The sequence below is a fragment of the Schistocerca americana genome, chromosome 3 (assembly GCF_021461395.2).
Source record: "Schistocerca americana isolate TAMUIC-IGC-003095 chromosome 3, iqSchAmer2.1, whole genome shotgun sequence".
NCBI classification, from domain to species: Eukaryota; Metazoa; Arthropoda; class Insecta; order Orthoptera; family Acrididae; genus Schistocerca; species Schistocerca americana.
Window position 1 is genome coordinate 423797473 of NC_060121.1, and position 16694 is coordinate 423814166.

Below are 16694 nucleotides of genomic sequence, written 5' to 3' on the forward strand. Positions count from 1 at the left end.
TGTTGCTGAACAAAATTGTCTATGTAATTATCGGTTAGCTGATGCTTTGACATATCAGTTACCTTTAAGTAGAATCAAAATTTTTGTAGGTTATTTTGACATTTCATTATATAAAATTTATTTCTAAATTCATTCAAACCGTCATGCTCATTCGATTTAGTTAATGTTTTGTTTGTGTATGTGACTGTAGTTTCTTCTACCCCTCCAAACCCCCCTTTCCCCTCTCCCCCCTCTTGAACCATAGACATTACCGTTTGTGGGGTGGCCTGTGTGCCGGCTGTACCATAGGTGGCACCATAATGGAGGGATAATTGTTGAGAGCCCAGACAAGGCGATTCCTGAAGAGGGGCAGCAGTCTTTTCAGTATTTGCAGGGGCAACAGTCTGGGTGACTGCCTGACCTGGCCTTGTAACATCAACCAAAAAGGCCTTCTTGTGCTGGTACTGCGAACAGCTGAAAGCAAGGAGAGACTACAATCCTAATTTTTCCCAAGGGCATTCAGCTTTGCTCTATGGTTGATTGATGATGATGGCATCCTCTTCAGTAAAATATTCCAGAGGTAAAATTGTCCGCCATTGAGATCTCCGGGTGGGGATGTCTCAGGAGGACATTGTCATCAGTAGAAGCAAAACTGACATTCTGCAGATTGCAGCGTGGGATGTCAGATCCCTTAATTGAGCAGGTAAGTTAGAAAGTTTAAAAAGGGAAATGCATAGGTTGAAATTAGATATAGTGGGAATTATGAAGTTCGGTGGCAAGAGGAACAAGACTTCTGGTCAGGTGAATACAGGATTATAAATACAAAATCAAGTAGGTGTAATGCGGAATAATGAATAAGGAAATAGGAATGTGGGTGAGCTACTATGAACAGCATAATTAATTAATGCATTATCGAAGCCAAGATAGGTGCAAAACCCATGCCTCCCGCATTAGTACAAGTTTATAACCCTACTAACTCCGCAGATGATGGAGCGATTCAGCAAAAGTATGATGAGGTGAAAGAAATTATTCATAAAGTTAAAGGAGACGAAAATTTAATTGTGATGGGGGACTGGAATTCGGTTGTAAGAAAAGGAAGAGAAGGAAAAATAGGTGAATATGGACTGGGGAAAAGGAATGAAAGAGGAAGGCATCTGGTAGAATTTTAGACAGAGCATAATTTAATCATTGCTAACACTTGCTTTAAGAATCATATAAAAAAAAGGAAGGTTTTATACATGGAAGAGACCTGAAGACACAGGAAAGTTTTAGACTGATTATATAATGGAAACAAAGAGGATTAGGAACTGGTTTTTAAATTGTAAGATATTTCCCAGAGCAGATGTAGACTATGACCAGAAATTGTTGGTTCTGAACTGTAGATTAAAACTGAAGAAATTGCAAAAAAGGTAGGAAATTAAAGGGATGTGACCTGTATAAGTTGAAAGAATCGAAGGTTGTTGAGAGTTTCAGAGGAAGTATTGGGCAACAATTGATTAGAACAGGGGAAAGGAGTAATAGTAGAAGATTAATGGGTAGCATTAAGATATGAAATAGTGAAGACAGCAGAGGATCAAATTGGTAAAAATACAATGCCTAGTATAAATTCTCAGATAACACAATGGTATTGAATTTGACTAACGAAAGGAGAGAATTTAATAATGAAGTAAATGAAGTAGGTGAAAGGAAATACTAACATTTAAAAATGAGATTCACCGGAAGTTCAAAATGGCTAAGCAGGAATGGCTCGAGAACAAATGCAAGGATTTAGAAGCATGGTTCACTAGGGGAAAGATAGATATCATCTACAGGAAAATTACAGAGGCCTTTGGGAAAAAGAGAAGCAGCTGTACAAATATCAAGAGCTCAGATGGAAAGCTAGTCCTAAGCGAAGAAGGGAAAGCTGAAAGGTGGAAGGAGTATATAGAGGCTGTATACAAGGGAGATGAACTATAAGGTAATGTTACAGAAAGAGAAGGTCTCGTAGCTAAAGACGAGATGGGAGATACAATACTGCGAGAAGAATTTGACAGAGCTCTGAGAGCTCTATGTCGAAACATCGCCCTGGGGGTAGGTGATATTCCACCAGAACTACTGATAGCCATAGGAGAGCCAGTCATGACAAAACTCTTCCACCTGGTGTGCAAGATGTATGAGATAGGCAAAATATTCTCATACTTCAAGAAGAATGTAGTAATTCTAGTTACAAAGAAAGCAGTTGCTGACAGGTGTGAAAATTATGAACTCTCAGTTTAGTGAGTCATGGTTGCAAAATACTAATATGAATGCTTTACAGAAGAATGGAAAAACTTGTAGAAGCTGACCTTGAGGAAGATCAGTTTGGATACTGGAGAATTGTAGGAGCACACAAGACAATGCTGACCCTTTTACTTATCTTAGAAGATAGGTTAAAAAAAGACAAACCTACATTTGTAGGCTTAGAGAAAGCTTTTGACAATGTTGACTACAATACTGGGAGCGAAAGGCTATTTACAACTTGTGCAGAAACTAGACGGCATTTGTAAGAGTTGAGGTATATGGAAGGGATGCAGTGGTTGAGAAGAAAGTGAGACAGGGATGTAGCCTGTCCCCGATAGTATTCAGTCTGTACATTGAGCAAACAGTAAAGGAAACCAAAGAAAAATTTTGAGTGCGAATTAAAGTTCAAGGAGAAGAAATAAAAACATTGAGATTTGCCGATGACATTGTAATTCTGTCAGAGACAGCAAGGGACTTGGAAGAGCATTTGAACCGAATGGACAGTGTCTTAAAAGGAACATTAGCAAAAGAAAGACTAAGATAATGGAATGTAGTCAAATTAAAGCAGGTGATGGTGAGGAAATTAGATTAGCAAACGAGACACTTAAAGTAGTAGACGAGTTTTGCTTTTTGGGCAGCAAAATAACTGATGACAGTCAAAGTAGAGAGAATATAAAATGTAGACTGGCAATGGCAAGAAAAGCATTTCTGAAGAAGAGAAATTTGTTAACTGTGAATATAGATTTAAGTGTAAGGAAGTCTTTTCTGAAAGTATTTGAATGGAGTTTAGCCATGTATGGAAGTGAAACATAGATAGTAAAGAGTTTGGACTAAAGAGGATAGAAGCTTTCGAAATATGTTGCTACAGAAGAATGTTGAAGATTAGATTGGTCGATTATGTCACTAATGTGGAAGTACTGAGTAGAATTGTGGAGACAAGACATTTGTGGCACAACTTGATCAAAAGAAGGGACCATTGATAGGACACATTCTGAGACATCAAGGGATCATCAATTTAGTATGAGAGGAAAATTTGGGGGTATAAATCATAGAGGGAGATCAAGATATGAATACAGTAAGCAGGTTCAGAAAGATGTAGGTTGCAGTAGTTCTTTGGAGATAACGATTCTCTCACAGGATAGAGTAGCATCGAGAGCTGTATCAAACCATTATTTGGACTGAAGACCACAATAATAACAGTTTCTTCTGCTTGTAAATCATAGCTTCCTCTGTTTCCATAACTCATTGCATCGATGTGGCTCATGCTTTCAGTACCTTTCATATTTTCAATTTGCTACACCTCCTTTGCAATCAGATTTGTGTATTTTGTTACAAGAAAACTGGACAGTACAGGGTTGTTATAACTAAACTTTGTGGAAACAATTGAATGGGTATCCAGAAGAGAAATACTGTATAAATCATGAAAAGATACACATTTTAATTTACATGTGAGAGGTTAACATTTATTAATTGTGTACCATGTTTACATTCTAAGTTACATTGTTCAATATGACAACAATCTGCATCCACGACAGCATGGAGCTGTGCTAGAGATTACTCTATTGCTGCTCAAAACATCTCAGGTGGGATATTTAAGCTGTTTTCATTTTTAACCTTCAATGTGTGTTACGACTACACACTGGGTCCAGCATTTTCATCAGTTGCAACAGCAACAATTTGTGGCACTATTAGAAGTTGGCCTCTCCCAAGAACAGTTCTCAGATTCCCAGTTAATTCAACCTTTTGAATCATGTTCTTCAAGCCAAGCGCTGGAAGAGGACCTCTCTGTATTCCTTACCGCATCAGTATTCACAAAGAGCAGCCGCATTTTGCTGTTGTTATGGTGAAATAGCTTTATGAATAAAGCCCTGCTCATCTTGTGCAGACCCATGATGACTGTCTGCAATCCGAATGCACTCTGATGCTTGTGTTTCAACCCTACATCTCCATACCAGTACTGGCACCTAATGGCAAGTCATGACACTAACACAACTAAAACTGGACCAATAAAAAATCAGTTGAGGGCGGTGAGGGGGCAACGACGTTTATGACGATGACACACACACACACACACACACACACACACACACACACACACACTTCTGGATATTTTGTTTATTTCTCCTTGTGTTGTTGCAGTGCTGTTTCACTTGATTATGATGCTTACATCACCAACAAATAGCACTATATGTGCTCTATCAGTGTAAGATAAAAGGTATTTTATGTGTAGCAAGGAAAAAAGTGGTCCTAGAATTTTACCCTCTTGAATGCCAGAAGTAATTTGTTCCCACTTAGAAGAAGAGTCATCATGAAAGTTGCATGAGATAACATGGCTCTTCATTTCTCATTTTAAATATGAAATGAATCAGTTACTCATTGTATCTCAAAAGCCATAAACTTAAGTTTCTCCAAGTTGTGATTTACTCAGTCAGATGCCTCAGACAGATCACTAAAGATCCTGGCAGATGAATTCTTGTCTTATAGATATTTTAACAAAGTCAGTAAAGTGGTAGATGAAACATAAACAGGTTTCTGCGGCCGTTGTCACATACAATGAAATTTTTCTGGGTTTGTGACCGCATTATTAATATATATAAAACTACCGATGTTTCGGTCCCTGTTGCAAGCAATCTCATTCAGGTTGTTTTTGTTTACTGCTGAATGAGAAAACTTTGTTTCTTATATGCCACAGACAGATGGTGTAGCTATGGGCTCCCTTCTCTCACCTACTGCAGCAGACATCTTTATGGAAGCATTTGAAGAAACAGCACTCCAGTCCACAGCATTATGCCCAGGATGTTGCTTCCATTATGTTGATGATACTTTCATCATCTGGCCGCATGGAGAGGACAAGCTACAAAATTTCCACCAAAACCTCAACCAACAGCACTGCATTCACTATGGAGATAGAAAAGAATGGGGTGCTGCCTTTCCTCGAGATGGAAGGTCACAGAAAGCCTGATGGTAAACTGAGCCATAGAGTGTATAGGAAGCCAACCAGTACTGACAGGTACCTGCATGCCTCCTCCCATCATCACCCTATGCAGAAGAAATCCACCATGCACACTTTGATCAAGAGGGCTCACAGGATCAGCGATAAGGAACATCTAAAGGGTGAACTATAAAACCTCAAATCAATTTTTTGTGCCAATGGTTATGGAATGAAGTAATAGATAAAACTGTCGTGGCAAAGAATGAAGGCAGTAGAGGAGAGCAAAAGGAAGCACAAAACATTGCTCTATTGCCATATGTTCAAGCTGTCACTGAACGGGAGGGCAGAATTCTCCGCCGAGCAGGGGAGGGCAGAATTCTCCACCAAGCAGGAATCATGCCAATTTTCTGAAGCAACAACAGAATAAAAGATGTTTTTCACACAATGAAAGATACAGTTGACAAACTATATGCTGCTGGAGTTTACGAGATCAGGTGTGAATGTGGATTAATGTATGTAGGTGAGACGGGGTGACCCATCAGCACACGGATATCTGAACATGAGAAATATATCCGACTAAGACAGTACACCAAGTCAATGGTGGCAGAACATCACGATGAGTGCAGTAAACAGATTGATTTTGGTGAAGCATGCATATTGGTGAAACAGCATCTTACTTTCAGGAGGAAGATTAGAGACGCAATAGAAAAAAATTTGACTGGCCAACATGAATGGAGAAGACGGCTACCGACTTCCAATGTCTTGGCGGCCATCAATAACAGCACTATGGGACAATAGCTCACGTGAAGCAACACATACAGACGCGCGGGATACTGCAGCGGCTGTAGATACATAGAGTACTGGCGTGCCTCGGCTGGCAGGAAAACAACACCACGTTCCAGCTGCCGCCTGGTTTTCTATTCACCGATTTCTACCAATCACAAGCAGTAATGCAAACATTAATCAAAAGGTCGGGTTTCCACCAATGAAAATAAATAATAAAAACACCAATAAAGACTTCTAACATCCCTCCCCTTCATTCTAAACAGCGTGTCAGAATTAGATAACAGCCATGTCTGCAGCTATATAAGAAACAAAGTTTTTCTCATTCAGCAGTAAACCAAAACACCCTGAAGATGGTCGCTTGCAACAGGGACCAAAATGTCAGTAGTTTTATATAAACACATCAAAAAAAGTTCTGCATCAACCCGGTTCCCAGAACTCCTGAGGATACCTGTTGACTGTGGATATTGTATCACAGACACAGTCCCTTTGACTGTTCAGAGATGTCACTAAACCTGCACAAAAATGTAAACAACCAGGCAGGAGCAGTGCCTATTAGATGGAGGGGGTTCGACAGCCAATCAGTTCCAGTCATTCCACCAGGAAGGAGGTACACGGCTTGTGTTATCTGTAGTTCAACGATGCCTAGATGGTCAATAACACAGTTTGATTGCATCTGCATTGTTCCATTGTGCCAGAAAGGGCTCTCAACAAGGGAAGTGTCCAGGCGTCTCGGAGTGAACCAGAGTGGAGACATGGAGGAGATACAGAGAGACAGGAAGTGTTGATGACATGCCTGGCTCAGGCCGCCCAAGGGCTACTATTGCAGTGGATGACCGCTACCTACAGATTATGGCTCGGATTGAAAAGGACTGTTTATGGACGACATGACCCAGCAACCAATCTGAGGGATCCACACTGAATCGCAGTTGAGGAGTGGGACAATCTGGACCAACAGTGCCTTGATGAACTTGGGATAGTATGTCACGACGAATACAGGCATGCATCAGTGCAGGAGGATGTGCTACTGGGTATTAGAGGTATCAGTATGTACAGCAATCTGGAGGATCATCTCTGAAGGTCTTGCTGTATGGTGGTACAACATGCAATGTTTGTCACTATTCCAGTTTTCTGTACAGGTTCCAGAAGTCTCGGAACCGAGGTGATGCAAAACTTTTTTTGATGTGTCTTTGTTGACTATGTGATCAGAAACCCAGAAAATTTTTATTGAATGCTAGATGAAATGTTCAGCAAAGAGATCTTTGTGAAATATAAATTGTGACTGGCTCAGAATCTCATATTTGCAGATATGTTCAACCATTCTTAAATACATCATATTTCCCAAAACTTTAAGGTGTTAATTGTGATTGGATTAATAGTTATGTCTTTCTTACTACCTTCCTGAAGTAGGAGTCTAACAATGGTGTACTGCCGTCTGCCTGGAAAGTTACATTGTGAAAATTATTCTTTAGCTGTGTGCAGCAGCTATACAAGAAAACTATGCTCTTAATATTTTAATTGAAATGATTTAAAACTTAGGATGACTTTTGCTTTCAAAAAATTAATTATTTTCATGATTTCTTTGGATATAGTTGGAATGATATCAAATAGATTTTATGCTTGTGAGACTAACTGTTGCATATACCAAAATGCCTTATCTATTCAGCTGGCTGTGCTGAGTTTCTCAGTTATATTTTGAAATTGATTGTTAAAGAAGCTTGTAAGACTTGTGATATAACTGTATTTGTTTCAGACTTGGATGAAACATGCTATGCAACATCTACTGAAAAGGCATCTCCCATCAAGTTAGATAAAGAATCTTCTGAAACGACTGCCAATGTCCTCAAAGGCAATAAAAATGTTAATAAAAATAAAATGCCTTCAAAGACAAGTGGGTCATCCCTTATAAAATTAGGCAAAAAAACTTCTGAAATGAATTCCACTGTTCACAAAGGCAGGAAAAATGTTAATAAAGACAGAACGCAGTCTGGGACAAATAGCTCAGCTACTATGAAAAGTACTTCACAGACAAGGAAGACTTCAAAGAAACCAAAGTTGTCCAACAGTACTAAGGAAATGGAACCCTCAGTTGAAGCAGATGAATTATCACCTAAATGCCAGAGCTCTAACAAAACTACGACACCAGCACCATCAGGAGAAGTTATTTCAAAAGAAAAACCATGTAAAGTAACTCTGTCCTCAAACTCAAAGGTGAATTTTTGTGTTGTTCAAGATGAAATGAAAACACAAGTTTTTAAGATATTGTAGTTTTACAAGTTAAGAGTAACTTAAATAATTCTAGGTACAGAATCGTGTTCTCATGTAATTTCCTGGATTATTACTTTAGTCTGTATTTGTTGGTTATGATCAAACAATGGAAACTCCAAGTAGGAATATCAACAATGTAGGAAAAGACAGTTTGTTACTGAATGTAAAGAAGTACCAGACAGGCACAATTAAAAGACACTTACATAAAGCTTTCAGCCACAGTCTTCATCAGTAGAGAGAGACACACACTGTTTACACACACAAGCAGGCACACATATCCAGCCCGAGATGCTGGAGTTGGCAGTCGTGTGTGTGAGGTGTGCTTGCTTGTGTGTGAATGGTGTGTGTCTCTCGTTATTGACGAAGGCTGTACCTGAAGGCTTTACATAAGTCTCTTTTTATTGTGCCTGTCTGCAACTTGACGTTGGTTCTTTACTGGTTATAAGTCAAAGTTGTTCTCTTTTGTGGTCTGTTTCCAGTATTACGTTAAACTGAGAATTCATTGAGTAAGAACTACAACAGAAATTGGGTATTACAGCAAAAGAATTCTGTGTGTGTTTCAGTTTATATTTTTCTTATACTTATAATTTTCCATTGTTATTAACTTTATTTCCAATCTCATGACTAAGAATTAGATACTGATTGTCAAAATTTTAATTGTATATATGTGTGTGTGATGAATTATCTCAGATGATCATAAGGAAAAATAGTCATTACAGTTTAAAGAATGATGACGGTTCTGCAGAGTGTAGATTCACATGTTGAAGCACAAACTCGGTTGCTGAAAGGCTTTGCTTTCCCGTCTGTTGTCCATGTACTGTCGTGAAAACCAGCTTGAACACTGAATATAATTCAGACAGTATTTTTTACAGCAACTAATGCTTTTAAATAGAATTGTATGTCATTTGTTTCTATAGGATATTGGAAATTCTAACTTTAGTACCCACCAGCCCAAGAATTGATATGGAGGAAAAGTCAGAGATGGTAAGGATTCGTGCTACGGCACTAGCTTGCTCCTGTGAAAGGTGCTACTGCTGCTGCTGCTGGCATGTCATGTGGACCTGTCTACTGATGTAACAGAGTCTGTTAAATACAATGGTCCTGCACTTGTCCAGCAGTACTTGCTATTCTCTGACGTGTATTATACATGCCATAGATAGGAGAGTGATTGAGCTTGCTTGTGTTTATATTTTTTCAGTTCAGATCACTCCCTGGACTGCTCATGCACACTTAAGATTACTTTGACTGTGCTCTGAACTTTGCATTTAGTTAGCCGTTCACTTGGTTAACTCTGCCATCATTGACCACATAACTGCCTGTTTGTTCCACTGGTCTCAGCATTGTCGCTAGTGTGAATGATCATTTACTGTGTTCTACTTATGATGAGTAGAAGAGAAAAGTAACCAATAATGACATTCTACAGGTATCGAGATTTAGTCTGTGTAAGAGTGGAGTCACTGACATGATCACATCAAACTGATGGACTGTATGTGTATCAGCTTACTATAATAATCTTCTCAGTCAGTTGTGTGCCAAAAAACACCTATATTGTTCAGTGTGTTGTGTGCCAAAAACATATGTTGAGTGGGAAATGGTGACCACAGTGGAAAAGTGTGAAGAGATACAATATTTAGGACTACAGTATGAAAGGGAAAGAAAGGGAACTAGGAAATGTTTCAAGACCTAAAAAGGATTCTTTTCTAAAATTACACTTATTTTAAATATTGCGAAACATTTCAATTTTTGTTAAGCTGAAGCAGGCAACTGGCATTGTTTTCTTTGTTATGCTGAGCATGGTGTAAAATTGATAGTCAAGTAAGGTTGAATATGCAAGAGCTGTTCAGGGAGAAGTGGAGAGGAATGCATGCAGCAAATATGAGAATCCTGGGTTGAGTTTCTATAATCTATTGTGGGCCATTGTTGTTATAAGTTCATTAACAATGTGTGTTTACAGTAGAAATAAACATTTGTATAATTTGAGAGAACCAAGTAATTGTTAATTATCGATACATAATCTCCTTCCATGTCTTTTTTTGTTTGATAGGTTTCCCCACACTCTCATGTTCCATTAAACCTTCCAAAATGTAAGTCTGTTGCAAAATACAGGCAGAGTTTTCTAGCACTGACTTGTTAACAATCTTTGAGTTTAACTTCTATAAAGATTCCTCCATGAATAAAGGCATTTTGTATCTCACAGTTGAGCTAAACAAGAGGAGCTATACTGATGGTATCTTCTATGACGGAGCCAGGGTCTTTGTTTGTAAAAATTATAAAATACTGCTTGTAAAATTATGATGTTAATTGTTCTCATGTGCACAGCTGGAGACATATATCCATGAGAAACACTAAGGTGTTTCTACTTTTTCAGTTTTGATTTTTTTTTTGTGCTTCCCCCAGTTGGGTACTTTTGTGCAAGAAAATGAGTTGTGTATAATTTGGGTGCAGTAGTAAAAGAAGGAGTGCCCTAGGCCCCCACATTTTAAGGATAGGGGAAGGACTGCTTTCTGGCTCCTGCACCTTTTTTTTTTTTTTTTTTTTTTTTTTTTTTTTTTTTTTTTTTGGGGGGGGGGGGGGGGGGGAGGGATTGCTTAAAATTCCCCTACCAACTTTTTTCCTTTCCCTTATTCCACCTCCTCCACCTCCAAGTAGTGAGCCAACAACTTTATGCCAGAATGAGATTCTCACTCTGCAGCAGCATATGTGCTGTTTTGAAATTTCCTGACATTAAAGCTATGTGCTGGACATCATGCAGGCTTGACTCACAACCTGCCCACACAGCTTCACTTCGGCCATTACGTCTCTCCTACATTCCAAATTTCACAGAAACTCTTGTACATAGTTTTTTGGGCTAGCACTCCTGGAAGAAATTGTACTGCAGAGAAGGTAAGTTGTGTTGGCAGAAGTGAAGCTCAGAAGAAGGTCATATGTCAGTCTGGATTGCCTGCCAAAGGCAAGGTTCTGAATTTGAAACCAAATATGCACATAGTTTTAATCTGCAAGGAAGTTGTAACAACTTTGTTACATTCAGTTTAATATTGCTATTGGTGTATTAATTTTGATAATACACTGTATAGTAATTTTACATACCATGCGTGTGTGTCAAATGTGATTGGAAAATTGCATTTCGTTTTAGAAATCCGTATTGTGTGAAGTTTCAGTTTTATGCCCCGGAAACTTGCAGTGGTACCTGGTTACATTGTGAAGCACACACAGTTTCTGTTTCACATTTATTGTAAATAATCTATGGCAGTCCTGCATGTTTCACATTTCTTGTAAATAATTTATGGCAGTCCTGCATGAGCTGGTTGTATTTCTTGGTTGGATCATTTAGAACTTTCAGTGTATTAACAGTGTGTAGACTCTTTGTTTCCATACCACTATAAAGGATATGACTCTGACTTATAACTTGCCACTCAAATTATGTCTGTAAAAATAGTCATATTTTGTTACTCAAAAACTGTTTAATCCAGTTATCTAAGAGTGTTGATTGCTACCTGAAACCTTTTAATATCTTCACCTGATGGTTCTGCCATACAATTCTGTATATTTACCTTTTTCATTTTATATGCAGAACTCAAATTATCAAAGAATTCTAGGGTGACAGGTTTTTCAGAGATGACGATTTCCAAAGTTTTAAAGGAAGCTGAAATCCAAATTGCCTGGTTTGGCAACTGAAAAGTTTAACCATGCTTTGACATACACTCTAATGAGGAAAATACAAATTTTAAAAACTGAATCCTCTTCTTGTGGTGATAATTCAAATAAATATTTTCAAGCAATAAATAGCTTTTCCATCCAGCTTGCATAATCAATAGCTCCTGAAGACATGATTAATTCTAAAAATTCTCTGTAGTCCTCTGTAGAAATGTTCCTTGGCCTTTTCATCAATTCCAGTTGGGTATTTAATTAACATGGATTTCAGACCAAATGTTCTGATATTCTGTTAACACCTCTGTTTGCACATCCCATCTTTTTCTTAAAAATGTTTCTGAGATTGTTTTACACATGTTATACCTGCCAGGTAAACGCATGGCATTTTTTCCAGAAAAATTTCAATTAAAACACACACTTTTCTAAAAAGACCCACATTTGATGCTGTTGTGTCAGAAACTGCATTTATAACTGAAAATCCTCTTCAGCAAGAATTTCATAGATAGTTGTTGTCTGCTCCTATCAGCTCTCAGAGAGTAATGCAGACACTCTTAAGAAATTTCCCACAAAGAATCACAGGAAACCTGTCAATGACATTGTAACCTGTTAATGCAGGAATCAACTGACCATCCCAATGAACAATAGCAGCCTGCAGTTTCTTATCTGTAAATCGATTCTTTATTTCAGTATCCTTCTCCTCTCAATAATTGTAAATAGTTCTATTTGATCGCAAAATTTTCAATAATTTAACTTCTAATTTTAATTGAAGTTTTTTGAGGACCTCTTGTATTTCTTCCTCCAACAATATCTATCAGGATGTAACTGTTGTCCTGTAACTGATCCTGCAATTATTCAAGGCTGCAGAAAGCTGAGATGTCATTACTGCTTGATGTCCTCTTCTCTCTCTCTCTCTCTCTCTCTCTCTCTCTCTCTCTCTCTCTCTCTCTTCCACCTCTTTGAAACTCTTGAGACAGTAACATCTGCGTACCTGAAACTTTCTTGAAATCTAGAAACTCTGAATCAACACTGCATACCTGTGAATCAATGCTGCTTGGGCTTGATGTCTTTATTTGAGCATATTGATCTACAAGGGGGAGGGAAAAACTGATTAATAGTAAGTCAAATAACTGAAATATGAATTAAAAACAGCATTGATGAGTGATGATGAGTTTTTCTTTCAAGTTATTTTGAGATACATTTATGTGTTAAGCCTGTGTTATGGTTACTTGTTGAATTTCATATTTACTTTGTTGTTATCCCTTCACAGTTGCCCCTGATTGCTCAGAAACTCTTCTCTCTTTCTTGTATTTTTTGGCGAGCCAGTTCAAAAGATGAGTTGATTATCACAATCTGTTGTATTTCTGTGCGTGGCAGCAATTACAGGAATACCCGTATGAAGTGGTTTTTTGAAAATAATAAAAGATAGAAAAAGGTAGATAGATTGTAGTCTTACTGCACTAGTTTGAGGTCTGTTGCAGCCTGAGCATTTACGACCATTTTAAAATCACCACGTAGATGGAGTTTGCTATTTTGTTTCCTTATTGGCACTTCTGGTGTCCAATGCCTCGGCAGTGATTGTTCTACCACACCTTGATCCTGTAACCTGTAGATTTCTGTTTTTGCAATGTCTTTTTCGGTCACAGGGGATTGGTGAGAGCTTAAAAGAATTTTGGTGCTGCTGGTAGCTTCATGGTCAGGTCAGCTGTAGAGTTGTTCTCTTACCTGACTTGCATAAAGTAATGCTGGAAAGAGTCTATATAAGTCATCTAACACTTTGAAAGGGTTGTCATAAGATGTTTTCTGGATGGAAACCGCCAAGCCATGAAGGTGTCTTAATGTGAAAAAGTAGATTGTATTTTCTTTTGTGATACACTTCTGCATGATGGACCAGTGATGATTAATATATAAATCGGAATATCTTGATTTTCTCACTCTATTGGATAATGTTGTGTGCCCGACACTGTTGAAGATGCTGGACAAGCGTAAGAATCCAGATTAATCAACTTCACTGATGGACTTGTGTCAACTGGAAATTGTGAATGATAACCATAATACAGCTACTATCCTTCAGTCGCAAGTAAAAACACAACACTCGAGAGCAGACACAGTCCAAATGGCTGCTCCAGTTCCACACCCGTGAATTTTCTGAGCGTTGAAACAGTATGGTTGTATTGCTGCTGGCTAATTTCATTTAAGATCACCCAAAATAAAGAAATCTCATTGCCAACATGTCACAGACATTTGCAAAAACTTGGTGTAAGAAAGTGATAAAAAATAATTTTTTCCAGATCTTTTAGGTCAAAACTGTAGTCAGGGGGCTATTTTGAAATGTCTAACATTTTCTCCATCTGGCATCGGTACAAAGGGTAGGTTGAAAGTTTTTAACTGCTATAACTCCCTTATTTATAAATCAATTTTATTCAATTTGGTGTCATTAGAAAGATTTGGTGTCATTAGAAACTATAAAAATGCTGCAACTGTGCCCATAAATATGTGCAAATCTGTAATTAATGTAATTTTTCAAAAACATATTTTACGAACTTCATGAATTTTTTTCGTCAAAATCACAAGTTTCACCATTTTAAATTTGGTCTCAAAGAATTCCTATTGTCATACATTTCAACATAAGAAAATCAGGAGGGTGTTTGTTCTGTTTAATCATTTGAAACAGAAAGAAAATAAATAATAATATACACATTTCATTTTGTGACTCTTACCTAGTGGTCATAAATGATGATCAGTTCTCATAAAACACATTCATAAAATTCTAAAAAGCATTGATTCTGTCAAACAAGTTTTCAATGGACAATATTATGTCTGATTCAAAAGTATATAAACGACCAGTACTTGTGATTGCACTAGGAGCAGGCAAAGTCATTAAAATGTTTTCATAAGGTATCCAGCAAACATCAGTGTGAAGTGGCCATGAATTACTTGAGGAAGGGCCACTTGCACTCATGAACTTGACTTTTGCATCTCTGTGTTCTTTACTTATCTCTAGAATTTTTCCAACCCACCACTGGTTATCGTAGATAGCTGCGACAAATGTTTCTTCTTTAATTGTGTTAGAGGCAGTGTTTTGAATTCCATGAGGAAGTTGAATGAATTTAGTAGATGATGAAACACGGATTATCAGCAACTTGATGATGAAACACGCTTTATCAGCAACTTTGTTTTCATTCAGTGGTTTGAAAAAATGATTCACTCTTGTCCCGGGAATGGTAGAACCAGTCTCATACCGTTTTTGTAACATGTTTGTAAACTTTGTTATCTCCTCTGTTGTAACATAAAAGGTTTCTATTCCTGGAACATGAGGTTTGGCAAATGTAAACAGATCTTTTGGGCTTAAAATGTGACTGTCATATGGACACTGTAAACTTGCTCTTGTTGCTAAACGTTTAATAGTACCACCACATGCATTTTTGCCATGACTAGTGGCAAAAAAATTCCATTCTGCAGTTACTCAATGATCTTACTTGTGATGGTACAGATTTAAAAAGTTCTTGAAGTTTTTATATTGTGCAGAACTGCCATCACTGAAGTACATAACATGCTGGATGTGTGGTAATTGTTCCAATACATAAGTGAGAGCAGTTTTCTGGAAAACATAGAATGTGTTTGTATCATGCTGCAAACAGTCACTTATACAACACAATGACATTGACATAATGCAATCATCTGTTTTAAAGTACACTACAAAAGGAAGAAAGGTGACTTGAATGTTCTGCCAGTGAAATCCATGTGCCGCATCCTGAAGCAAACAGGTATAGTTCTCTGCAAAATCCACTATGGTGATGCATGTAGTATCAGAGAGGGTTTCTTTGCTTGATTTGAAGTAGTGACTGTGATATTTTGATACATAATGATGTTGTGTTAAGTTTTGAAGTTTTTGCACGAGATACTTAACAAATTCATTGGTCGTCTTCATTAATGTCTCCAGTGTAGGTCAATCAGTTTGCATCCATTGTTTGAATACAACATTTTCACAATCTTGTAAGGACTCTAGCTCAATTAAAAAATTGCGCAGTTCATATTCGTCAGGACACCGAGAACAGCGATGCAGCATGCACTCCTCGTTTTCCAGATTGCAAACAAGTTTCTGTAGATGTTCAGTGCACGGTTCTTTCAAATGTGCAGCATGCATTAACAGTTTTACGTTTTGGTGATACATACATACACATACGTTATGCGTTCCACGACTGTTTACAGTAACACATTATTTTGGCAAAATTTATTTTCACAAAATTTAGTAAAACTGATTTTATCTTCAGGGTATATTTCTCTGAAAGCTAAGTATACATCTTTCAGATTATGTAAAATCAGTCTTTTTGTCTTATACACTCTTTTGCCATTTTCTGAAGGGACATACAGACAGTCATTTTTATTTGCAGAAATGCGACTTATATCATCTTCACAGTAAAAATTCTGGACATATTTTTCCACATCCTTACCTATTCTGTTTCCCACTTTATAACTCCATTTTGACAAAATGCCATCTTTTAGCAATACCCTCGATTTCTTCACCATGTTTTCGGTAATGTTAAAAAACATTTGGAATTTTTCTTTACTCCATAAAGCTGGTGCTATGGTAAGTATTTGTAGTTTTTCTTAACACAACTTCTGCTGAATTTCTCTTTTAAGTTTTTGCATTAAAATATTACAGTCTGTACATTCAGAACTGCTAGTTTCTTCAGACACATTTTTCACTGGAACATGTAGCACTTCTGATGCTGTTTGCTGGAATTTTAAAGCTGAGCAACGAGACTTGGATCGAATGTATTCTGGACGTGTATCTTGTGCTCTCTTGGTAACCTTAAATGGT

The 16694-nt window shown here is 37.6% G+C and overlaps 1 protein-coding gene across 1 annotated transcript in view; it reads left to right on the forward strand.

Annotated features, from left to right (window-relative positions):
- Positions 1-8732, forward strand: part of LOC124606845 — a 64009-nt gene extending 55277 nt beyond the window's left edge. The window contains exon 7 of the mRNA XM_047138922.1: positions 7707-8732. Within this exon, the coding sequence (XP_046994878.1) occupies positions 7707-8221 (515 nt within the window). The 3' untranslated portion in view covers positions 8222-8732. The remainder of the gene's footprint in view (positions 1-7706) is intronic.
- Positions 8733-16694: the final 7962 nt, after the last annotated feature.